The sequence below is a fragment of the Strongylocentrotus purpuratus genome, unplaced genomic scaffold, assembly GCF_000002235.5.
Source record: "Strongylocentrotus purpuratus isolate Spur 01 unplaced genomic scaffold, Spur_5.0 spur5_scaffold_12, whole genome shotgun sequence".
In the NCBI taxonomy this organism is placed as follows: domain Eukaryota; kingdom Metazoa; phylum Echinodermata; class Echinoidea; order Camarodonta; family Strongylocentrotidae; genus Strongylocentrotus; species Strongylocentrotus purpuratus.
In genome coordinates this window covers 4,755,967-4,781,975 of record NW_022145597.1, presented here as the reverse complement: position 1 = coordinate 4,781,975, position 26,009 = coordinate 4,755,967, and the positions used below count along the sequence as shown (strand labels likewise).

General features: G+C 38.3%; 2 protein-coding genes across 3 annotated transcripts; both read left to right on the top strand.

The window, feature by feature from the left end:
- The first annotated feature begins 1,054 nt into the window (after positions 1-1,054).
- LOC100893657 lies at positions 1,055-6,469 on the top strand. Its single transcript, XM_003727870.3, has 5 exons — positions 1,055-1,284; positions 2,045-2,444; positions 3,195-3,361; positions 4,629-4,844; positions 5,500-6,469. The coding sequence occupies exons 2-5, from the start codon at positions 2,107-2,109 to the stop codon at positions 5,871-5,873; spliced, it is 1,095 nt and encodes a 364-aa protein (XP_003727918.1). The 5' UTR covers positions 1,055-1,284; positions 2,045-2,106; the 3' UTR covers positions 5,874-6,469.
- A 5,628-nt stretch (positions 6,470-12,097) lies between these two features.
- Positions 12,098-23,511, top strand: LOC588518 (monocarboxylate transporter 13). 2 transcript variants are annotated; one of them, XM_788198.5, is made up of 5 exons: positions 12,099-12,520; positions 16,946-17,202; positions 18,777-18,920; positions 19,457-20,434; positions 21,155-23,511. In XM_788198.5, the coding sequence occupies exons 2-5, from the start codon at positions 16,995-16,997 to the stop codon at positions 21,478-21,480; spliced, it is 1,656 nt and encodes a 551-aa protein (XP_793291.1). In that variant the 5' UTR covers positions 12,099-12,520; positions 16,946-16,994; the 3' UTR covers positions 21,481-23,511. The 2 variants fall into 2 exon arrangements, with proteins under 2 accessions (XP_030837508.1, XP_793291.1); XM_030981648.1 differs by lacking the exon at positions 16,946-17,202 and having other exon boundaries at positions 12,098-12,520.
- Positions 23,512-26,009: the final 2,498 nt, after the last annotated feature.

The window sequence follows — 26,009 nt, the reverse complement described above, 5'->3', positions numbered from 1 at the left end:
TCAGATATCGACCTAAAAGTTTGAAACAGGCCTCACTTTCTTCAGTATACAAGTTCCATCCATAAATTGTTAGGAGTAGGTTGTCTGAACATTTGCATCAATGCCTTCGTCTTGCAATCACTCCATTCGTGACAATGTTTACTGCAGGAAAACATTGCCAATTTCCCAACTAATATACCCTACATGCAAAAATATGCTAGAATATTCCACTTTTGACTGTCTTAACTCTTAGAATTACGGTACGTGTATTAAAGACACGTTTGTATAATATCACCAACTTATATGTATGGAAATAATTGAGTAAGTAAAGTTTATTTGCCCATTGTTACGGACCTTTTAGCTTTTACGTAAATTACATCTGGACCGTCAAGGAAAACGTTTGAGAACTCCTGGGATAGAGGGTTGGCTTTTGTCTTACTATCTGGACTAAACATACAATTGCGAGGGAAGAAGTGAAAGGATTCATGTGATATCCTCATCAGGCTCTCTTCTCTCTCTCTCTCTCTCTCTCTCTCTCTCTCTCTCTCTCTCTCTCTCTCTCTCTCCTTTTATATTTTTTAGTGCATTTTTTAGTGGTTTTAAATTGAGAATATATCAGCCCTTCGACTTTGATGGGAGGGGGGGGGGGGGTGGCGTACATGTATGTAATTATGATCCACTGATTTTGAGGAACAGATGTGAAATCTGAACGATATTATAGCTTGCAATATCCATGCAGGGAGGAATTGGTCGTCTAGATCTATTTAAACGACGCGGTGCCTTTCAAAAAAGGAATAATATTCAAATATTCACGAGGCACATATCATAAGTAGTGTTTTCGAGAATATTGGCACGATTAATTTCTTGAGTGGCCATACTTTTTTCTCTCCATCTGCTAGATACCAACATTATTCGTCCCTTCACGTCTTATTTGAAGCCTCTAAATCTTAATTATTACGTAATAACACAGAAGACACGTTCTGGGTTATTAATCAATATTATCGATCGCTCCCCCCGTTTAAGGGGCACAACAAAAGTTTATACAGGAGAAAGCTATTGTATACAATACTGTCACTGTATATACGGTTACATTTGCAACTTTCTTGTTATTAAAACATAGGCCTTTTGGTTGTTATTAGTACTTCGTTTTGTCTAATCATTTCAAATGTTGGTTGAATATGTTATATCGCAGTTTGGACTAATGCTTATATTCACTTCATAGTTTGCTAACATTCTTCAAGATGAAGCAACATTCAGCGTCCGTATCCTGCCAACCTATTAAGGCTTGAATCCCGTTCCGAACAGGTGGGTGTGTTTTCGTGTGTAATCATTGTCAATATCACAACTTCACAAAGTAAAGGGTTCGTTTCCCTGCCTCATCCCTGACGTCTTATGGAAAGACATTATTCTCTATTTGCCACACTCGAACCAGGTAAAGGTAAATGGAAATCCGACGGGAATTAATTCCTTAAAATACTTGAGTGCCTTACAAGGAGCCTGGAGAGCTAGGGGTGTTCAATGTGGCAAACATGCTCGATGCAGGTCTACGCCAATTCAGTTGCAGTACTTTCATTATTGCGTACAAACATTGACAGATAAGAAAACAACCGGCAGGCAACGCTTGATGTCTAAATTCACTTTGTTTACCGTGACTTGCCTATTTGATAGCTTGCATTTGTTTTTGTATATAACATAAAAACAAAAAAATAAACCTTTCTCAATAATATACTCCGACCATGTATATACCCAAACGTTGTGTGTCCGGACATTTGATTTAAAACAGTGAAGTTTATGTGCAATATTTCATAAATCTGTTAGTTACTCTAGAGTTATTGAAGCAATATTGTAAAATACAGTGTTCATGATGGTTAGTCCTATTTGATGCATACTTTTCATGAAATTGAAATGCAAAAGGGAAGGCTTCATTTTTGTAAAGACACCCCTTATACATATGTACAAGCTAGCATATTACCTGAGTTAAAGGCCAAATCCTCTCAATATACTGAAGCATTTTTAAAAAATCTATTGTCCCTTAATAATTATGTTTGTTGTGTTTGTATTTCAGCTTTCATGCTGTTGTGAGTTTCGTGTGATGTCATATCTGACTTGTACGTCATCAAACACACCATGAGGACGAACCGCGAAATTCGAATCGCCTTCTATTCGGTATTCATCGGATTCCTCTCGGCTCTCATCCTTGTTCAACTCTACTTTTCACAATCAGATGCACGGAGGAAGCGCATCGATGAACGTCTCCAAAAGCAGGAGGAGCGATTCCGTGCATTGGCAAATTACCAGGCTGATTTGCAAGAGCATGAGCCGTGTAAAAATCAACAACCTAGAGCTTGCTCGAGGTGTCCTGATGCTCATGTTGCACTTCCGGAGTCACTTCATAAGTTTGTGGATGGGCATATGAAGAACCAAAGAGGTAGCCCTCTCGTGATCGCCAAGGCACAGAGTAAAGGGTAAGCCATAACATACATTCCTTGACAGGTCAATTGAAGCCACTTCACTCGACAACGACTCCAGGAAAAGTACCCTAGAGCGAGTACCACATTGTTGATATGGTCCGTTACCAAGGAATAATTGTCCGGGGGTATTGTCATAGGGTTTCTTTTTCTTCTCGGAAAGTAGATATGTGAGGATATATATTATCAACGTCAAAAAACTATTCAGAATTACAATCGCTCTAATTACCGACTATATTGATGTAGTCAGAATGGATATATCGCCGATGTAAGTTTCATGTTACAAACAATTTCGTCCCTGTGAATGTTTTTCAAAAACAACAACAAATAAAATATTAGTAATTTCCATCACTCTAATGACCGAGTATTTAAGGGTAGATTTGATGTTATTCAGTCTGATGTATAATATGGATATGTCGACAATGTAAATATGAAGTTACCTAAGTTACAATCATTTTTTTTCCCGTTGTCATATCACATACTCTAACTTTGAGATAACTATATTATAACTTTCTAAAAATTAAGACGACCACTTTAAAATTAGTCTTCATCAAACGATAACAAATATTAATGTACGGACCGACATTATGGATGCGTATGATGATACGCCGTCTGCCACAGATTAACAAAGAACCATCATTCAGAAAATCATGTTTTATACAATATAGCGTAAATTAATGAGTTTAAAGATTACACAGCAGCTGTTGCGAGATATATTCTTATATGATATTACTTTATAATCCACAGCATTCCAAGCTACTATTTATCAACTCATCCAAAGGAGAAAGACCAGGAGACAGCACACCTGCTATCAGGGCAGACAGGCTGGCAGGATAAAACATTAATAAGACTTTGTCATCTCATGAACAATGCCCATGAGGATGCCTTCTTCGTGGATGTTGGTGCATACGTAGGCGAGTTTTTAAAATGTTGTTGAAGAAAAGAAGATTGTAGAAAACCTTGGAAGGTAATAAATGACGTAGGTTCACACAAGGAGTACACGCTACTTTCAAGGGGATATTAATTTGAAATAGATTGAAGATCGAATGTGATCTCGGGAATGTTCTGGATCTTTTTACAGTTAGTCGACAAAATTAGTCGGAAAAAAAATGAAAAGTTTATGACAAGAATCGATCGTTATCAAAGAGGCTAAAAATTTGATAGGGGTTGGTTGGAAATAAGAACACACGGAGAACACACTCTTGTCATGAGGATTTGAAATTTCCAGGGAGTTGGCCTTATGTATGGTTCGAGTACAAGAGTACCAGAACCTGGTGTATGAACTATTCAAATCTCTTGAACGAGTAAAGGATTTGAAAAGAAAGGAAAGATAGTAGGAATCATTGGGTGTTGGCGAATGACATAGGAGCATGCAATAATGTCTGTTTGAAGAAAAAATATGCTTTGAAGGCCCTCGAGAAGTCGGTCTTTTGGATCTTCTGTCAAAGCTAAAGTTCAGTTCAGTACTTTGATAGGTCAGAGAGCTTCAAGTGCCAAGTGCACAACCACTTTGATATATTTCTACACCACAATTTTAGTGTTTTAAAAGTCGTATTACCTGTTAGGGGACTATAGACACATGTATCATGCATTTTGTAGAGGAGCGGCATGCATGGGTAGGGTAAATATAGGTAAACCACTTGGTATACTAGAGCACTTGTGATTTATGAACTGGCTGGACAGCCAGAACACATTGCAGTGGCATCTGGTGTCGTTTACTTTCTTATTTTTAAAAATTTATTTCCTTCTGGTAGGGTCAGGTTTGAATGCTTTTAAATGTACTTTGCTTTTGTGTCATGTGATGTTGCCTTTCCCCAGTATAAGTTTATACCTCCATACCTTATGTGTTCCACGAATGTCATATGTTACATGTGTTAGAAATGTTTAGTTACTTTTTTCTAATAGAGAAGTGATACATAACATCATCTGAGCAGCAGTGACCCAATTTAATTGGCCTATTTGGGGCTCCCCTTACAGGAACTGCTGGTGTGACCAGTTCTCAACAGGTATGTGTTGATACCTGAACTGTCTGAACAGACTATTGTTCGCAATTGTACGCTATATACCACCCCTCCCCCCAATAAAAAGGATACCATGACACAAGGCAATTTCATTTTCTGTCAATATCTAGGAATATGCGTGGCAATATGATGTTAATATTTGTCTCTGTATATCATCTAGGTACCATAGCGATGGGTGTAGCTGCTTGTGGACATCGAGTGGTTGCCATAGAGCCGCATCTTCAGAACTTTCAGCTCCTACAAGAGAGTGTGGCTTTGAACAAACTGGACGATGACAGGATCTTTCTCTATAACATAGCTATCGGGAACCAGACAGGAAAGACTTGCATTGCTGCTAGCTCCAGTGATCACAGCAATGCTAGAATACCACCATTAGGTGAAAGAAGGATTATTTAAGAAATGTTTCCTATTAGTTGAAATGTTTATAAAAACAATGCTTCTGTTTGAATTTGGAGGAAGCTCTCCTACAGGTCAATAATTTAAAGATAATTCTAATTTCTATTGTTTTACCCTTTCTACTGAAATTTGAAATATCTATTATATTAGTAAGCCTTATCTTTTTCGTTTAGAAGTACATCACGCCGACTTTCTTTGCTCATGTTCTCTTCTTGTCTTGCTCCCTATATGTAATAATAATTTGATTTTACAATTAAAACAGGGGAAGGCGAAGCAAGACGTGACTTGGGCAAGAAAGAGATTTTTTATTTGTCTGCTAGGCCTATAGTCAACATTATCGCTGAAAGGTATTTCTAATTAGACAAGATACGGCGATGTATATGGAACTGAACTTCTTCCAAAGCTTTTGTATTTGTAACGTTGTACTTGTCTGAAATTATAAGAAATTTAATTTTTGAGGGAACAGAAATGTTTTTTTTCTTCAGGTATGATATACGAATATTGGCTTTGTTGCTTGTATATAGGCTTATCCTTTATTGCATTTTCTTAAACGTCAATCTATTCACCAAATAAGCAGTTAAATATTTCACTGAATGCATTTTGTTTTTCCTCTCATATTTCTCTTCGCTTGGTAGATCCAAAAAGTCCCTTGTATTGCAAAAACGGGGAAATCCCCATCAACAGGCTGGATGACGTCATGAAGGAACTACCAGTATGGATCTTACACATTGATGTGCGAGGTTATGAACCAGCTGTCATCGCCGGGGCTGAGAAACTACTGACACGGGAATCCCCGCCAAAATATCTTATGTTTTCCGTTCAACACAGGTACAGCACGAATGCGATGGGGAACATGGTGGATTTTTCTGATATTTTGGATTGGTTGATTAAGATTGGATATAACCTGAAGACAGCGCAACATGAAAGCATCAAGCATGGAAAAGAATACCTTGCCAATGTAGGGTACGATACCGATTACGTCACGGCAGTATTTGAACCAGAAACGTAAACGATGGAACAATAAAGACTTTAATATTGTTTCAAGAATTAATTGCGTCGCATGGACATTTCTGGAAAAAGTTTCTTTTAACGATGAAGAGAGACTGATCTTAACGTAAGAAACAAATGATTAATGATAATCATAATAATGATAGAATCCTGCCGATCTCAGCTATTTTTGTATAGATTCATATTAGTTTTGAAACTTTCGCTTCGATTATGTCAAAAGAAACTCTTGAGGACAGTATACATGTATACTTTTATACTTTTCATACTTGTATACCGATGGAGGACATCATGAACGTCCATCTTGCATTTTGCCAAACATGCAACGGTGGACTCAGAATTGTTGCCTCAATCATGCTGTAATAATGATTCCCTCAAGGGCATTCCCGCAAAGCAAAAACTATTGTCCTTCATAAATAATGCGACAAAGGAGGCAAAGGCCCTCCATGCATGATCGAGAAAGGTCGGCTGTGATATATATGTAGAACCATTGATACAAACCCTCAATTAACTTGATGGATGGGAGTCAAAGTCCAAATGACACAAATTGTATTGTATTGTATTAAATTTGATCAATATTATACGTAAACTGAGAGCGAAGCTGCGGCTAACAGTATAAGTTTGTACAATTGTATGAGTACCCGCCATTCTGCCCCTCAGCAGAATACGTTGCCCAAGTGAGGTGGTTGTCGAACAATACACATACCAGATGAGAGAAAGGAGGATACATAGACAGATAAAGATAGATAAATAGAGAGATAGGGATAAAGAGAGAGAGAGAGAGAGAGAGAGAGAGAGGAGGGGGGGGGTGGGTTGGGAGAGGGATGGGGACAGAGACACTGGCGTACCTGAGGGGGGGGGGGCAAGGGGGGCAGAGTGCCCCCCCCCCCTGACGGGCTCCAGGGGGGAAAAAAGGAAAAGGGGGGAAGGGAAAGGAAAAAAAGGAGAAAGAAAAAAAAGGGGAAAGAAAAGAAAAGAAAGGAAAGGAAAGAAAAATAAAAAAGGAAAAGGGGAGAGAAAATAAAAGAAAAAAAAGAAAAGAAAGAGAAAAAAGGAAAAGGAAAAAAAGGAAGAAGAAGAGAAAAGGAAGAAAGAGGGAAAAGAAAAGGAAAGAAAAAAAAAGGGGGAAATTATTTTAAAAAAGACCATGGCCGAAAGCACCGGGGGGGGGGGGGAATTGACCCCAGATATTTTGAAAACGTACAGAAAAATGTTTAACAAAGCTCACGAGTAGTGAAGTGAGTAGTGAAGGCCTATACCAAATCCCTTCAATTCTACTTTTGAAAAATGCAAAGTACCCTCATAACCAGTTTGGTCGCTCGAACTCCCTTCACTTCTTTTGAGTTTCTTCAAAAACTTTTTATGCATCTTTCCCCCTCCCCCATCAGAAAAATATTCCGCATACGGCAAAGAAAAAGACAAATGAATATAGGAAAATATAAGTGATATAACAAATTCGACACTCTTCGCTGGCGCGAGCTGCTTGCTAGCCTATTTTGTATTAATTATTTTCACTTGCTCGTCCCCCTGAAAAAAAGAAAAGGATTAGCATTGCCTAGAATACAATTGTGTCTGCCCCGACTGGACCCGACCTGCAACCATGGCAACCATAACACCCAGTTTGTGTACCAAATGTTACTAAAAGAGACTAATTAATGTTTTCTCGCTCGCTACGCTCGCTCGCGAATAAATGAAATAGACATTGCTTTGAAAACAATTGACCTGCAACAACATCATTAAAAATGGAAGTGTTTTTTCGCCCTCTCGCCAAAAAGGAATTGATATCGTGTTAAACGAGATTGCGCCAATCCCGACCTGCACCAATAAAAACAAGTTTATGTATTAATTTCTATTAAAAGAGAATTGATTTTTTTTGCATCGCTATGATCGCTCACCAAAATGGAAGTGACATTCCTAACAAAATATGTGCGCTCCCCTGCCTGCAACGAAAATCCCAGTAAATAAGTACCGAACGTTATTTTGAGAGATATTGTTTCCTCGCTCGCCAGAATTGATGAATTGATTGATTTTAGTGATTGATATATGAGTTGATTTGTTTTTTGTTTTACCCTCTCTTGCTACGCTGTCTTTACAATGAACATCGCTAACAAACATGCTCACCCCAACCTACAACAAATTACCAGTTGATAATTATGTACCAGACGTTAATCAAAGAAAATTTGGTTTGCTCGCAAGCTACGCTCCCTCGCCAATATGGAATTAACATCACCTTAAACATGATTGTGTAAGCCCCGACCTGCAACAAAAAAACTGAAAATTATGCACCAATCATCATTAAGTTTGTTTTGTCTGCCCACCAAAATGGGATTGACATTGGCTTAAACACGATTGTACCCACCCCCGACCTGCAACAAAGACACAAAGTTTACGTACCAATTCATTGAGGACAATTGAACCAAGTTTAATTGGCAATATTATTATTAAAAAAAGAAGCGATTTTTTATTCTTGCTCGCTACGCTCGCTCGCCAAAATGAAATTAACATCGCTAACGTGCCCGCCCTAACCTGCAACAACATTACTAGTTAATAATTATGTACCAAACATTATTCAAAGAAGTTTTGGTGTGCTCGCTCGCCAAAACGGAATTAACATTACCTTAGACATGATTGTGTAAGCCCTGACCTGCAACAAAAAAACCCTGAAATTTATGAACGAAAAATCATTAAAAAAATTTGGCTCGCTCGCTACGCTCGCTCACCAAAATAGAAATAACATCGCTTTAAATAATCATATCTCTGACATGGATCAATGAAGTCAAGTTTATGTACCATGTTCTCACCGTAGAGAAGTGATTTTTTCGCCCGCTAGCTCGTGGAATTGTGCCCACCACTGACCTGCTACAATATCATTAAAAAGAGAAATGTAGGGGGGGGGGGGGTTGCCTGCCCGCCAGAATGGGATTGAAATTGCCTTACACACGATTGTGCCCACCCCGACCTGCAACAATGAAACAAGTTATTTATCGCAATTCATTAAGAGAAAGGTGTATTTTCGCTCGCTAGCTAAAATGGGTATAAAATCACCCTAAACACAATATAAATAATTGTTCCCGCACCCGGCATGGGACAATAATTTGGACCAAGTTTAAGTGGCAAATATTAAAAAAGAAGGGATTTTTTTCTTGCTCACTACGCTCGCTTGCAAAAATGAAATTAACGTGGCTAACAAATGAATGTGCCCACCCCGAGTTGCAACAATACCGATTTATATACCAAACGTTACTTAAAGATTTTTTTTGCCCGCTCGTTCGCCAGAAGTGAAAATTAGCATCGCCTTTTTTGTTTTGTTTCGATCGCTTGCCCCCCCCCCCCCCCCTGACGGAGTACCCCAGGTACGCCACTGGACAGAGATGAGGATGCAATGAGGTGGATAATATGACAATTGGGCCTTCATAAGAGTGAGTATGGAGTGAAATAGGTTGTTGTTGTTTTTATTTCCGTATAATTAGATCAGATAAAATACACACAAAGTAATCATATAGAAAAAAGGACAAAAAAGGCTGGTAGCCCATTTTCAGCTGCAACTATATTGTTTCTGCTGGTCTTCCATGGGGCCAAAAGAAGTTGAGGGAAAGAGAATGAACTCCGATAAATAGAAAGAGAGAAAGAAATCCGAGAAATAGAGCTAGAAAATGACTGTTGGGAGAAAAAAAGTATGTCAATTAAAGACTGAGGGATTGGGGTCAAAGAGGGTGAAAAAAAGACGACGGGAGGAAAGTAAAACCTGATAGTTAATTATAGAAAGAGAAAGAGAAATAATTATTAAAGAGAGGAGAGACAGAGAAGGAGAGGAAGAGGGGAGGGGAGATAGAAAGAGAGAGAGAGGGAGAGAGAGAGAGAGAGAGAGAGGGAGGGGGAGGGGGTCATTGAGAGCTTAAATGCGATACAACAAGGAATAATGCAGCACCACACCACTTTTAGTTTAATCGAAAGGCACTTTTGTTTTATTTAATATTTCTAAATTATTGTTTAATTGTACACATTAATCAAACAAACATGAAATCGAATACTGTACAGTACTACATGTCGTAAGTATGAAGGCACGAATAAACAGCTGCTGGCATGATGCCCACGACATCTTCTCAACATTTTTTCTATATAAAACAATTTATAATTTTGTTTGTCAACAGTTCTTTCAATATATTTTGTCTTTTATATTACATATATTTTTCATGTAAATTGAATTGATTTCTACATTTCCCTTCCATAAAAAACAAAAATAATAAACACGATAAACATATTAATCGTTCAACACATAATGACATAATAGACATTTGAAGGAAGAAAAAAAAGAAGAAAACAAAAGCAGAAATACAGAATAAGATGAAACTGCAAACAAATTAATGTCAAAGTGGGGGATTATAAAAAAAAAAGTAATGAAGTTACAACGTAGCCCCATGTTTGTATTATTATATGTATAATTTATATTGGAAATATTAGCTTCGTATATCTCTAATTGATCTTGACTTCACAGTAAGTCTCTTTTTCGGATTCGTATTCAGATGACCCTTTTACTTCAAAGAAATGAACATTACCCTGTTACTTGTCAATAACTATTCCACATTTGTAATGCTTCTAATTTTTAGGTATGATTTATATGAAGAAAAACACATACAAATTGCATCAAATAAATCAGATCAAATAGAAACCTATTGGAAAACTCAGAGTACAATTAAATGATATGTGTTTACTGAACTAATTATGGAATGTTATGTTTACTTTGTAGTTGTAAAATGATAACAGCTCGCTATCTAATTGTAGTTCTATTTCTATCTACTAAGCTCTTTATAATGTAAGATAAAGAATTTCTTGGAGAAATTTCCATGTATGAAATACATGGTGACATAAGACAAACGAAATCATGTAGTTAGTCAAGAATGTACTGCAGTAGTACATGTAAAATACATATATGCCATGAACAGCTACAAAAAAGACATTGAGTATCAAGTTGAATGGAAGACAAAAGACGTACAAAGGCCGTGATAAAAATAATTAAAAAACTATCTAGGACTTAGACCTTTTTCAATGTCGGCTGCTAGAATTTGTGCACCCCGTATTCGTTGAAGTATATAATAATTCTACATTTCATGTGAATTTCAGCACATTTAAAGCAAGTGGGAATTAGCAACGAATGTATTAACCCCCACCCCCTTCTATATACTCTAGACGTTATATGCGCTAAACGTTTAGGTTTGTTCTGGACATTGGTTGATATGCGCTCAAATAAGACCTTTTTAATGTCGGCTGCTACCATTTTTGCACCCCGTTTTCGATCACTGATGCATATAATCAGAAGGCGGTGACTATCATTGGATCAAAGAAAGAATCACGTTGAATGTCCATCCGTAAAAGGTCCATAGTAAGAGTGTGTCTTTATAAAAAAAAACATAACCAATCGGAATTTGTGCACCCCGCATTCGATGAGGTATATAATAATCTACATTTTGATGTGAGTTTTAGCACATTTAATGCAAGTGGGAATTAGCGGCGAATGTATTAAAGGCCGAAACCCCATTCACCGATATACTCTATACGTTATTCGCTATTAACGAAAATATTTATTCTAGACATTGGTTGATATACGCTCAAATTAGACCTTTTTAATGTCGGCTGCTACAATTTGTGCACCCCGTAATCGCTGAAGTATATAATAATCTACATTTCATGTGAGTTTCAGCAAAATTAAGGCATATGGGAATAAGCGACGAATGTATTAAAGGCCGAAACCCCCTTCACCGATATACTCTACATGTTATGCGCTACTAACGAAAATATATGTTCTGGACATTGGTTGATATGCGCTCAAATAAGACCTTTTTCAATGTCGGCTGCTAGAATTTGTGCACCCCGTATTCGTTGAAGTATATAATAATTCTACATTTCATGTGAATTTCAGCACATTTAAGGCAAGTGGGAATTAGCAACGAATGTATTAACCCCCACCCCCTTCTATATACTCTAGACGTTATATGCGCTATACGTTTAGGTTTGTTCTGGACATTGGTTGATATGCGCTCAAATAAGACCTTTTTAATGTCGGCTGCTACATTTTTTGCATCCGTTTTCGATCACTGATGCATATAATCAGAAGGCGGTGACTATCATTGGATCAAAGAAAGAATCACGTTGAACGTCCATCCATGTGAATTTATGATCCACGCTTCAACGATTTTCTTCAGGTGCATTGTCTGGTTAGCCTGCGATTCTGCACATGTTATTGTTGTGAGCGGTTTCGCAGTGTACGTGTGTACACTGCGCAGACGTCGAGGTCAGTGAGAATTATCCACTTCACGATCATAGTGAATTGCCAAGCTTATAGCTTTCCTTTCTATCTCGCACAAACCGTTTCGTTTGTTTGCTTGTTTTTGTTTTTTCTTATTTTGGGGGTTCCAAATTCATCTATTTCTAAATCATTGGCCTGAGGGTGAAATGAAGACATTTGTGCGTCTGAATTGCATCACGTGACACTATACTGCAGCGATTTGTGCTTGTACATACACTACGCAGCGAATGTCATGTAGGCAGCTATGTAGAATGCTTTAGTATTCAAAGATGTATATTGCCGTCTAAATGCCTGTATGCAGGGCAGCTGTTGTTTGGATGGAACACACATAGTGGCTGATTTGAAAGGTGAGTTTGCGAACAGAAAACCTTATTTCTCACCATGTCTCGCATCTCGTATATATACACCTCAGCAATATATGTAGCTTCCGCCTTTAATAACTCCTTGGCCTAACAACGTGTTACCCTATAGCCCCCTATTTCTCTCTCTCTCTCTCTCTCTCCCCCACTCTCTCTCTCTCTCTCTTTCTAGCTCTTTCTAGCTCTCTTTCTCCTTCTCTCTCTCTCTCTCTCTCTCTCTCTCTCGCTCTTTCTCTCTCTTTATATCCTATATAATATACTCATTTAAACTAATTAATTATTTTACCCTTACCAAGGTTCTTTTAATTTTGTAAAGATATAGACCGGTAATGGTAAAATTGCGGTTCAAGGGTTTTGGGTGCAAAATATCCATTCAATGTTGTTTAAATATTGCCTTCAGAGGTTTGGATGGTAATACTTAAACCTAAATTCGCAAAAAACAGAAATATATGCCCTTAGTGTTCAATGTTGAAGTGCATTTGCGATATCTATGCAGGCCGGATCGATATGATAATTTACCAAATATATCAATTAATAGGCGGTTTCCCGGCAAAATTTGTATCATCACGTATAAACAAACAAATTCTTTCACATGATTGGTAATAAGAGCTTCCATTCATTTTTGAGAGGGGGGCGTTTCCAAAAATGGTCTATACCTTTAACACTTATCAAGGGTATTGGAAAAATCCATTGTTTCCCGCTCTGCACTGTGATGGATTACCTTCGATTGAACGATTTTTCCATCTCCAAATGCTTAATATAAATATGACATGTATGCTTGAAAACGTTTCATTTTACAGCTTGCAGTGCGTGGGCCCCCTATTTTTGATTTTCATTTAAAGGTGCATTTACGTGCATAGCATGTGGGAATTGTTTGTCCTAATTTATGTTTCTTGAGAATGTGACACATTAGAGCATAACATCTAATAGTATACCTCATAGGCCCTAATTCAACCAGTCCACTTTTCATTCTTGAGTTACGGAAAACACAACAAACATCAAATTCACAAGGGGTATGAATAATCATATTTTTTTTTTCTCTCTCTCTCTCTCTCATGTACTTTACCAGTGCTTGTTTAATCTCTCTCGATTATCATCAAATCTCTCATTTCCTCTCATTGATCCAGCTGTTGTCAGTATTGTGATATTGAATCAAAATCCAATATCGCTTTTTCGTCTCGTGCGTGTGTGTTTGTGGGTGTTGGTTTGTAGAAAATAATTGAGATTATTATTCTTTTGGTTGCTTGCTTTTGTTAATTTGCCTATCATGATTGTCAATTTGTTTAATCACATAATATCATTCAAATGTGAATTTATAAGCATACAGCACAAAATACTACACAAAATATGGATACCCTTTAGACTTCTATGAGTCTACGTACATGTACATGTCCTAGCCATAGACTTATTTCTATACATATTACATGTGAGATTCACGATCGATGTTTGCCTGGGTCTGATTTCCATCGCGACACCTCGCTTTCTTACAATGACGTCACAGACAGTGGAAGCACAAGAAAATTAAAGATTCCGCACAGGACCATGCACGGTCGGGTGTAAAGGGGGGGGGGGGGGGTAAAGATGGGGGAGGGGAGGGAGATGCATCTAAATTATGTACATACAGGTATATAACCCAAACTCCTTGCTGTAACTCACAAGTCCGTGCATCTTGTGATAACATTGACTGTAATATGAGGAATGCATTCCATCTATTCACAGTTTTTTGCTAGAAAGTACATCGATTAATTTTTGTATATTGCTAAACTTTAGATTAGAATTTTGTAGGTTGGCCAACTTTGCCTTTCAGCGGCTAAAGTCATTGCCTAAAAAAAAAAAATTACTGTTGATATTATTTCATATTGCATCTAGGGCAGCGTTTCACGAAGCCGTCCTAAGTATACAAGTTCGCCTACAACCATTGAAACCCCGGCCCCCCCACTCAGTGTTATTTAGGGTACGCATATGCGTGTTCCAACCGACCCCCCCTTTTCAGCAAAAGTCCGGTGTGTAAAGTCAATACGGCTCGACCTTTTTCTTTTGTATACGAGCCTTTTTCTGCACCCCCCCCTTTTCAGCAAAAGTCCGGTGTGTAAAGTCAATACGGCTCGACCTTTTTCTTTTGTTACGAAAAGGACATTTTGGCAACACGCATGCGGTCATTTCGAAACCTGAGTGGGGGGGCCGGGATTGAAACACGTCTCAATGGGATTTCGGTGAACTTGTACCCGGACTTGTACTCATTAAATGGTGGATGACCTACTTACTTTGAAACGGGATAAAGGAGCTTGGAGCTGGGATCCTGTTTTTCCTTCTACGTACAGCCCACAGGAAAGCGAAGCCAATATTTAGAAAATAGTTAGGGGCTTGCGTTATAATATGTTTAGACGTATCTTCCTTTCCCGGCTAATTCCATTCTTGTTTTCAATAAAAAATAAAGAAATTTATATATAATAATTGTTGCTAAAACTGGGCCTTCTCAAGATTTCTAGATATTTGAGATACATGTAGTTTGTATCCTTCGCTAATACAAACTGGTACGTTAGGCCATGTGTCTATAGCTGCAAACACTTTTCTCAATTCTATGAATCTATTCTATTTTGTAAGATCAAGGAGTCAAGTGAAATGATTGAGACATGCACGCACAAGCTTACGCACAGGTCATTGCTAGCGATCGAGACTGCGTTAAACCATTTTACCGTTTGCCCATTTAGCTAGGAATCGTATTTATCCAAGCTTATTCACACCTAATTATTACACAATGCCCTCCCCCCCTCTCCCTCTCTCTCTCTCTCTTCCCCTCCCTCCCTCCCCCTCTTTCACTCCCCTCTTATATCCCCCTTTACCGCTTAAAAAGTCTTGAACCAGTTGTAAAAATAGAGGGGAAAAACTATGATCTTTAGATAACGTTTTTCCTTCAATAAGGAACTATTCTGTGGATTTGTGACTACGATTTGTCGTCCCTTTAGAAACCAATGCGAAGAATGGATAGAGTAAATAGTGGTATGAATGGTCTGCCATAGGTCAAGTTAAACTAAAGTCGATCTTAGTCTTTGTGACCCCCCCCCCCCCCCCCATTAGATCTTTCGTCTACTCTGATATATAGTATTCGTTTATCGACTGTCTATCTTTATTCCCTTCATCTCATCATTCTTTCTCCAAGTCGCCTTAAATGAGGGGTGCATATTACGGAGAAAGGAAAAGTAAGCAATTATTAAATGGGAGAAAAACAGTTATTAGAAAAGAAAAGGTGCGCGTGTCAAAGTTAAAAGGGCAATCATCAGAGGTTAAAATGGCACTGATGAGAATGGAAATGGGGAATATGTTGAAGGAAAAAGGTACCTATCAGATTTTAATATAGCCATTTTATCAAATGGGGGGAGAGGCTCATATAAAAAAGGAAAAGGGGCACTTATCCGAAGGAAATATTGTACTTATTAAAAAGGAAAAGGGGCACGTGTCAAAATAAAAGGGGCACTTATCATTGTTGAAAAGTGGCAGTTAAGAGAAAGGAAAGGGGTTCTAACTTCTTACTACGAACGAAAAAAAAAAACACTTGTTAAAAAGGAAAAAGTTAAAGTAAGAAAGGGCTAAAATATTAGAGGTGAAAAGGGAAATTTTTCGCACCTGTAATGACGTACTCACAAGAGATGGAAAGCGAGGAAAAGGACAGTTTTTAGAAAAGAAGAGGGGCACATGTCCGATGTAAAAAGGGGCTTTTACGGGCTACCTGAAAAATTAGGGGCACATTTCCCCCCCCCCCCCCAACGGGAGTTCCGCCTGTGGCATAATGGGCAAAAGTAAGAAGAAAAAACAAAGGAATATCATGTCATTTCAGTAAGATTTGTAAATCACTGGTATCGAATTAAAAATAAACCACATTTGAATTGAACTTGGGTGGGGGGGGGGGGGGGGGGGGTCAACTGCCCCCAAGCCCCCCCCCATCAGTACGCCAGTGATGTACGATATGGTACAAATAATCACCCCCCCCCCCCAAACAAAACCAAAAAATAAATAAAATAAAATAAATAAATAAATAAATAAATAAATTAAAAAAAAAAAAAAAATTATAATATAACAAAAATAATAGTCCTTTTTTCATAGTGAGGTGCCATTTTGCGCAATCAGAAAAATAAAAGAGATGGAGATCCTTCATGAATATGATAAATAACTTGTTTTACCCTTCCACCTGTGCATTATGGAATGCATCGTTGATGAAGAGACAATATTTTATTATGCTTCTTTCAGCTACCACCACTACTGGAATAAAAGGAAAAACAAGAATCGTTTTTCCTTGTGCCCCGACGAAAACGCAAGGCCCCCAATGTCGCTTTGCTCCCATCAAATTTCAAACACCCCCTTTAAAAAAATTTGCGTACGCCACTGATGACATTTTTTCTTGTTCTGATTTTTCAGACTGTAAAAGCCATCTGTTGTGAATCAAGAAGTAGCCTTACCTACAATCATGACGGGGAAGTGTGGACTATCCCGACCCTCTCTTACTCGATGGCGATGGTTGATCCTGGTTGCAGCTCATATATGTCTTATGTTCGTTGATGGCATCTCTAACTGCACAGGGGTCTTCATAGTCCACTGGCAGCATCACTTCCAAGCCTCCACGGCTGAGCTTAGCACTGTTCTTAGCATACAGATGGGAGCATACCATTTTGCAGGTGAAAAGTCTTTGGTTTACATGTTCAATATGCAATTGATTATATGAGAGGAAGGAGGGCCAAAGTCCTTCATATAAATTTTGATTTATCAAGAAGAAATTTGATATAATCAGTCTGTAGAGGTGTGGTGGTACAGTGGTTCATGCACTTTACTCTCAGTCCAAGGGTGAATCATGGCTCCAATCCCAGTCTGGCATGAACGTCATTTGGCAAGACAATAATTATTATTCACATTTACCACTCTCTTCCCAGGTTTAAATGAGTATTTGACAATTGCTGGGGTGATATATATTTTTTTATTATCCCAAATTATATGTTTATTTGATGTATTTACATTGTTTCACACTGCCCCAATGGAAATCAGTATTGTAACTTTTTTTTAAATAGTGTACAAATAAAGATATCAACTCAATTCAATAATAATTGCCGAGCCTCAAGAAGAGCAGCATTGATGCTGATGAGGCTTCAATGGATAGTAGTAGTTGTTGTTGTAGTAGTAGTAGTAGTAGTAGTAGTAGTAGTTTAAGTCTAAACGTTAAACAGACAGAACGCTTACAACATGTTTTTGTTTTAATAACTAAAAAGGGTGTTTTGATGGACCGACTTGGACCTTCATGTACGCGATTAGATTCACATATTTCTGGAGTGATCAGTCGCTGTATACCAAAAAGGTAGATTTGGAGGGGATTGGCTTGTAGCCTTCTACCCCAAAATAAAAAATTCTGATCCTGTAACTAAGTCTACCACCTCCCCCCCCCCCCCCCCGCCACCCGTGTCGAATCGATCATGTTAGTATTGACATGATATGGGGTTATAGTGCCTCGGGTAAAAACCTAACTGCACAGTGACATGCTTTTAACTGGTGCCGACCCGTATACGAATGGAAAGTGAGAAAGTATTCTGTCAAAACCGTCTCCCACTCGATGACGATGGCTGATCCGCATTTGTATGTCTTTTATACTAAGAACCTACATATTGTGCTTTACTTTCTTGTTCTGAATTTCCGACTGTGAAGCCGTCTGTTGTGAATTAATAATAATAAGATGATATTAATACTAATACTACTAATAATAATAACAATAATGATAATAATAATGATACTTATGTTACTTATGACTGTAAAATTGGATTTATATTGAGGATACAAGGCGCTGTCCCTTAGTCAATTAACAATGTAAGAAGAGTTGTAGAGGTACATGTGTATGTTTGCAGATGTATTGTGAAGAAGTCAAGAGAAGTACTATTTATTAAAAATGCAGTTAGTTTATTCCATATGCGTGGGGGATCGGATTGAAGGGATTTGAAGCCATCTATACATTGACTGGTTAACCCATCATGCCCATGAAAGCTGATTATTAGCCTATTACAAATGTAATTTTTATAGATATATGGCGGAAAACAAAGATCAGGGAGAGGGATAAGAAGAGGAGGAAGTAGAAAAACGGAGTACACGTGTTCAGTGCAAGTCATGTACAATCGAAAACCTTTTTTTATTATTACACTTTAAACCATGTTTTTCAGGACCACTGCATTCAAAACTCTAATTGCAAAGTTACCATTATTTTTTCGCACAGGAGCAATTTCTGGGGCAGCCATTCACAAGCTTGGAGCTCGTGTTGTTGTCATCATCGGTGGAACCATTAGTACTATTGGTCTTCTTGTGAGTAGTGTAGCGCCCTCTCCGTGGGTCCTGTACGTGTCTGCTGGTCTTCTTGCAGGTATGGTCTTACTGAGTCCATTTTATCACTGAATATTTGTAATTCGTTCATTCGTTCTTTTTTTTTCTTCATTTATTTTTCAATTGTGCGTGTGATGAAACACCATGATCAGCACGAATGTTGTTTTAAAAGGGGTCCACTATGAACATAATAAATGTTATGTCCGTCCACACGATGCTCATTATTCTCTCATAAGATATCACAGGTGAAATGATTGGATAAAGGTTTTAGGGGAATCCAAAGACATTGTCAGATAATTTCCTTTATAAAAACATAGTTGTTGTGATGTTGTCCGATTGCTTCTTATAAGGTAACCAAGATAGACAATTGAGATAAATTCTAAATAAGAGAATTTGTATTGATTCAGTCATAAACATTGTCAAAAGTCGTTGTCAAAATTCTCTTCCTTTTTGTTGTTGTCTTATCCAAAGCTATGGCCTCACCGTAACATGTTTTATTTTATTTCCATCCAGTGTTAGATAAACTTTGCTCACAGTATCTGAAAAGTGTTCGCTCTGTGTTCATGGTCCTTACAGGTGTTGGTTACGGCTCTACACTTAACGCCATAACAGTTTGCATCGCTGAATACTTTACGAAGTACTACAGTATAGCTCAAAGCATAGCCAGTGCGGGTTCAGCCGTCGGTATAATCCTGCTTCCGCCCCTGACCCAATACCTGGTATCGGAATATGGATGGAAAGGAGCTTATCTTGTGCTTGCTGGATTGTTGGCCAATTCCCTTGTTTGTGGCATGTTGCTTCGTCCTCTGTCGAGTTTCCCGCGTGAAGTTGATGGTTGTGATCACATGCAACCAGAAGAGGGAGCACTAAAGAAGGATGCAATGACTCAGTTTGAAGGGAGTGAAGACGAGGACGATAACGAACAGGAGAACGACCACGGGGATGTGGATTTGGATGAAGTTACGTCACCAAGCAATAGAAATAATGCTTCTAGAACTACCGACAACACTGGCCATGGCTGCAGTGACGAGTACCAAAGGTTGAGCAGAAGACGTCAATCTCGTCTGCAGAGTTTGGGAGGAGTCACTGGAGCCTCACTCTTGATCGAAAACTACCGCTTCAGTCTGATTGTTTTCGTGTTATTCTTCTCTGGTCTCTGCATGTCTGCCATCATGACGCATCTTGTACTTAGTGTGGTGGAAAAAGGGATCAGCGAACAGGCAGCGTCTTTCTTGATGTCTTTCTTTGGTATTGGAAATCTTATCGGAAAGATAATTTCGGCTGTTCTATTGGGCAGGAAACTGATAAGCGTCACCAAGTTGTTTGGTATCGCCATCTTTGGCTGGGGAATCTCGACCATGTTCCTTCGAGTCCCGACAACGTATTCTTGGTTCATTGTCGTAGCGTTGTCGGTCGGTACTTTTAGCGGCATCGACATCTGTACGGTAGCAATTGTACTAAAGGAAGTTGTTGGAGTCGCAAAATTAGGGCGAGGTTTCGGAGTTCTTATGGTCTTCACGGGTATCGGATGTCTCATTGGACCCGTCCTTGGAGGTTAGTATTAGCTTCATACACGATAAAGCAAATGCGTTTCAACATTTTAATAATAAATAATAATAATAGTGGGTTCTTGTATAGCGCTCATGTCAGTCAGGTTTGACCCTCCTGGCGCTCCTTTTAGCCTTAAATGAGGGAAATTGAGCTCAATAACAGAAAGTTATGATAGAATTGATATGACTGCACAATAATGGCAGTGAGATTTCTGCTATGATTTCGAATGAACGTTCATGATACAAAAAATGACTTCTTCACAAATTAAAATAATGGATTATTATATCTATAATAGTGAGAACATATAGAATAGATCAAGAACATAAGGCCTAAAAAAAGGTGTTGTATTGCCCTTTAGGTGCCAAAACATGGGTCGGTAGGTCGGATTTCCCCCCCCCCTCCCTCTTTCGGCTGATATTTCTCAGTTTTGAATGCTCTAATATTTTATTTCTCTAAAAAACGACCGTAGATTTCAAGATTTTGGGGTCGGTGGCAAAGGGCAATACAACATCTTTTGGCCTACACAATATTTTAAGGCCCGTACTCTATTTAGCTCAATAAAGTGCATTAGAACAATTCAGCTAACCCTCTATTTCCTCTTCCCTGCTCTATCGACTCTTATAATTGATTTAAATATATTTATTTTTAAGCATATAGGATGCAAATCATCTTCTTCTGTGATCATGTAAGGCACGTAACCGATTTGAATAATTTATTTTACAGGTTGGATATATGACCGAACCAAGAGCTTTGACATATCTTTTTTCTTGTTCGGAGCATTATTGGCCGCATCATCTTTCTCTCTCCTCCTCTTTGGAAAACTGAAAAAACTTGAAGACCGCCATCAGCGACGATCAATTGCAGAAGCTAGCCGAAAGAAGAGGATGAATCCTGAAGAGTTTGAGTGCGATGAGGTCGAGAAACTGAGGCGAAAGGACAGTAAGGTTAAGTGGAATGAAGATTCGAAACGCGACAGAGACGTGGAGGTCGTTGCTCTGAATGGACATGCCGATGGAGATGGATGTCGACAAGAAGACGTGGGAATCTGAAGTTTGATACGTCTTATAAGATCACAGTGAAAACTCCACAGAAAATGCGGTCTGCTTCATCTGGGCCCCGTCTTACAAAGAGTTGATATCAATCGCAACTATATGGCATAAGAGATAGGAGACTGCAGACTTGCGATTGATTGGAGGACTTGCTATTGCTTTTGATCAATCGTAAATTTTTGTTAGACGAGGCCCACGTATTCTTCTTTTTTTAAAATGACATTCCAAATGATAAGATGAAGGCGGTGAGGCCAATTAGTGTAGTCTCAGGGCAACAAAAGTCGATATTTAGAGACCGAGGTTTCAGTCAAAGTGACAGCACGAGCCACGATATAGATAATGAACTTTTTGTACCAGTGTGGTATTATTGAACTACTAATTACTGTTTATATATTATAAAATTAAAACTTTATGTACTGTAATGTGGCTCGGATAAATATGTCATCAAATAATTTACGGAAATATTCCAGATACCGAATTACCGATTTACAAAATCTGATGTTGTACTGTATGTCAAACTTGTCAACGTGGATAATGATCATGTGTGGCACAGATCCTAAATCTTGATCTGTATTTATTTATTTTGTTCGCTCTGTCTTTGTCTGTCTCTCTTCATCTCTCTCCTTCTCTCTCCTTCTCTCGCTCTCTCTTTCTCTCTCCTTCTCTCGCTCTCTCTTTCTCTTTCTCTCGCTCCATTTGTGTACATTGTATCGTCCCATCACAAGATAGTTTTGATTCACTGTTTCGATTTTTCGCCCATTTCCATGTGTGATATACATGGATTATAGCTTTGCAATGAACACCGTTATAACTCGGTAATAACGCAACCTCGTCATCGAGGGGCGATTGGGTTTCAAAATAGTAATGACATTCCAACTGTAAACACCGAACCTTTGAAGAGCCCTAAATTTCAGGCTTTTTTTTTTAGAATGTCACATCTTTGAGACGTAATTATTATATCTTCGGTAAATTTTAATATATTCCAGCAAATAGTCTTGGAAGTTAGTACAGTCAAAACTGCTTTAGCGACCACCTGTATAGAAAGCCCATCTGTCCATAATTACCACATTTTTCGTTTCCACTGAAAATGGTTTCTCATTGTAGAGGTGTCGTGGTCCAGTGGATATGTCACCGGACTGTGGATTACAAGGTCCGCGGTTTTAGTCCCGCCGCGGCACTAGTATCCTTTGGCAAGACATTGATCTACATCTCCACCCAGGTGTTTAATGGGTACCCGTTAGGATGCGAACGTAAATGTGGTTAGATGAGCAAGTGTGCGCTTGTGAAAATGACGCCTGGCTGGAATGCTCCCCAGGGAGTGGAGAATGTGCATACTTTATGTGCAGGTAAGCCTGAATGCGATGATAGGGGTAAACTGTACAGCGCTTTGAGAGGGTCAGTGGTCCTGAAATGCCCTATATAAGAACGAACTATTATTATTATTATTATTATTGAAGCCTGTACTAAAAGAACCTTTACATAAACACCATCTGCCTGTAAAGACCACTTTTCATGCTTCCCTAGAGCGGCCTTTATATACAGGTTTCACTGTGTACCAAAATGTATTCAATTATTAAGAAAAAAGTCATGCGAGTATTAGCAATCAACCGGCCTTCTCGGTTCTTTACTTAAGAGCATTTGATTCCTAAGACTTATCCATAATCCCTTTAGTTACCAACCTGGGCAAATATATTCATCTGAATGTTATAAGGAATAGGGATGTATTATGGAATTGGTAAACGTGAGATGTTTGGTAATAATTATTCCCGGTTATATGGTGTATTGTCATTTACTTTGGTGAATATTGTATGTTGTGTCATAGTGATGCAACAAAAATGTAAATTCTATTTTATTAATGTCATTTGTCTATAAATCATATACATGTTGTAATAATTCCCTGCTAAAATGTTTATGATATTAATATGCGTTGTTATATACAATGAATTGTCGTATACCTCCCGATGTAACATGGTGCTGTGATTGTAATCAAACGGGATTGTGAATAAATTACGTCATTAGTAATTTCATCTATATGATTTGCGTGTCATTTTCGCAGGTCCGCATTCTTTTTTATTTTATACGATGTGAAAGCAATCCAACCTTTGGAATAGATTGAGTGAAATAGCAGAAATCATTGAAAAGGATTTGCAACAAGAAAATTATTGTTTGAAAGCTGAGATCATGAAATATATTTTATCTCAAATTTCCGAACTTGTTATTCGATTATGATATAAGTGCATGGGCGGTTGCTCGGCCGATAGATCGATTTATCGACTAAAATTTCGATTTGGTTTCTTTCAGTTGCATCTACAATTCTCCGATTTGAATTGAGTGTGTAATATGAACAGCAGTAACAATATCAAATATTTATGACATTTGAAAATAAGTGGTTTTCTGAATTGTTTATATTTTTTATTTTTTATTAAAAAAAAAATATTTGTTAAAGCTATATAGGCTAACTAACCTCTTTCTCGAATTTATTGCTTCAACCTAAAGTCAATTGGATGGAGAGTTGATTCTCCTATTAAGGTTTTAAACAAGAGGTGAGAGAGAGGGGAGAGATGAAGGAAAGTGAAAAAGAACGTGATAAAAAATAAGGAGAGAGATTGCTCGAAACCTGTCCTAAACAGATTATAATATATGTGAATCAGTAACGTGGGGACAACATGATAAGTCTTAAAGGTACTATGTCCCATTTGCAGCCCAACAAATGAAAAGGTAAATTCCAACGGCATTTGAAAGATAACACTAATTTAAAACTTCCCTAAAAGGGAGGTTGGGGGGGGGGGGGGGCTTGCAAATGTCTTTGTGGGAAAATAACGACTATTAGTTGTCGAACCGACTTAAGAGCTATAGAGCCAGTATAGAGCCAGTAAGTAATTCAGAACATTGTACCCACTGGCGTACCTATGGGGGGGCAGGGGGGCAGAGTGCCCCCCCTGACGGGCTCCAGGGGAAAAAAAGAAAAAGGGGAAAGAAAAGAAAAAAAAGGAAAGGAAAGAAAAAGGAAAAAAAAGAAAAGGGAAGAAAAAAAGGAGAGAAAAAGAAAAAAAGGAAAAAAAGGAAAAGGAAAGAAAAAAGGAAGAAGAAGAGAAAAGGAAAAAAAAGGGAAAAGAAAAGGAAAGGAAAAAAATGGGGAAATTAAAAAAAAAAAAGACCATGGCCGTACGCACCAGGGGGGGGGGGGGCAGTTGACCCCAGATATTTTGAAAACGTACAGTTTTTTTCCTGCAAATGTAGTGTAGGCCTATACCAAATCCTTCAATTCTACTTTTGAAAATGCAAAAGTACCCTCATGACCAGTTCGGTCGCTCGAACTCCCTTCACTCCTTTTGCTTTTGAGATTCTTCGAAAACTTTTAACGCATCTTTCCCCCCTCCCCCACCAGAAAAATATTCCGCATACGGCCCTGAAAAATTTAGACAAATGAAAATATGAAAATATAAGTGATATAACAAATTCGAAACTCTTCGCTGGCGCGAACTGCTTGCTAGCCTATTTTGTATTAAATGTTTTCACTTGCCCGTCCCCCTGAAAAAAAGAAAAGGATTAGCATTGCCTAGAATACAATTGTGCCTGCCCCGACGGGCCCCGACCTGCAACCATGGCAACAATAACACACAGTGTATGTACCAAATGTTACTAAAAGAGAGTAATTCATTTTTCTCGCTCGCTACACTTGCTCGCGAATAAAATGAATAGATATTGCTTTGGAAACATTTGTGCCCACCCTTGACCTGCAACAATATCATTAAAAATGGAAGAGTTTTTACGCCCTCTCGCCAAAAAGGAATTGAATCGCGTTAAACGCGATTGCGTCCATTCTGACCTGCACCAATAAAAACTAGTTTATTTATTAATTTCTATTAAAAGAGAATTTTGTTTTGCTTGCTCGCTATGCTCGCTCACCAAAATGGAATTGACACCGCTAACGTGCCCGCCCCAACCTGCAACAACCAGTTAATAATTATGTACCAAACGTTATTCAAAGAAGTTTTGGTGTGCTCGTGCTCGCCAAAACGGAATTAATATCACCTTAGACATGATTGTGTAAGCCCTGCCCTGCAACAAAAAAAATGTGAAATTTATGAACCAATTATCATTACAAAAATTTTGCTCGCTCGCTACGCTCGCTCGCCAAAATAGAAATAACACCGCTTTTAATAATCACGTCCCTGACATGGAACAATGAACCCAAGTTTATGTACAATATTTTCCCTATAAAAGAGAAGTGATTCTTTTGCTCGCTCGCTACGCTCGCTCGCCAAAATAGAAATAACACCGCTTTTAATAATCACGTCCCTGACATGGAACAATGAACCCAAGTTTATGTACCATATTTTCCCTATAAAAGAGAAGTGATTTTTTTGCTCGCTCGCTACGCTCGCTCGCCAAAATAGAAATAACACCGCTTTTAATAATCACGTCCCTGACATGGAACAATGAACCCAAGTTTATGTACCATATTTTCCCTACAAAAGAGAAGTGATTTTTTTTGCTCGCTCGCTACGCTCGCTCGCCAAAATAGA

Excerpts from the sequence above, each read along its gene's own strand:
- LOC588518 (XM_788198.5), top strand. The coding sequence starts at position 16,995 with ATGACGGGGAAGTGTGGACTATCCCGACCCTCTCTTACTCGATGGCGA. Across the intron at positions 17,203-18,776 it reads GGGAGCATACCATTTTGCAG|GAGCAATTTCTGGGGCAGCC; the intron begins GTGAAAAGTCTT and ends TTTTTCGCACAG. Across the intron at positions 18,921-19,456 it reads GTCTGCTGGTCTTCTTGCAG|GTGTTGGTTACGGCTCTACA; the intron begins GTATGGTCTTAC and ends TGGTCCTTACAG.
- LOC100893657 (XM_003727870.3), top strand. The coding sequence starts at position 2,107 with ATGAGGACGAACCGCGAAATTCGAATCGCCTTCTATTCGGTATTCATC. Across the intron at positions 2,445-3,194 it reads GCCAAGGCACAGAGTAAAGG|CATTCCAAGCTACTATTTAT; the intron begins GTAAGCCATAAC and ends TATAATCCACAG. Across the intron at positions 3,362-4,628 it reads GGATGTTGGTGCATACGTAG|GTACCATAGCGATGGGTGTA; the intron begins GCGAGTTTTTAA and ends TATATCATCTAG.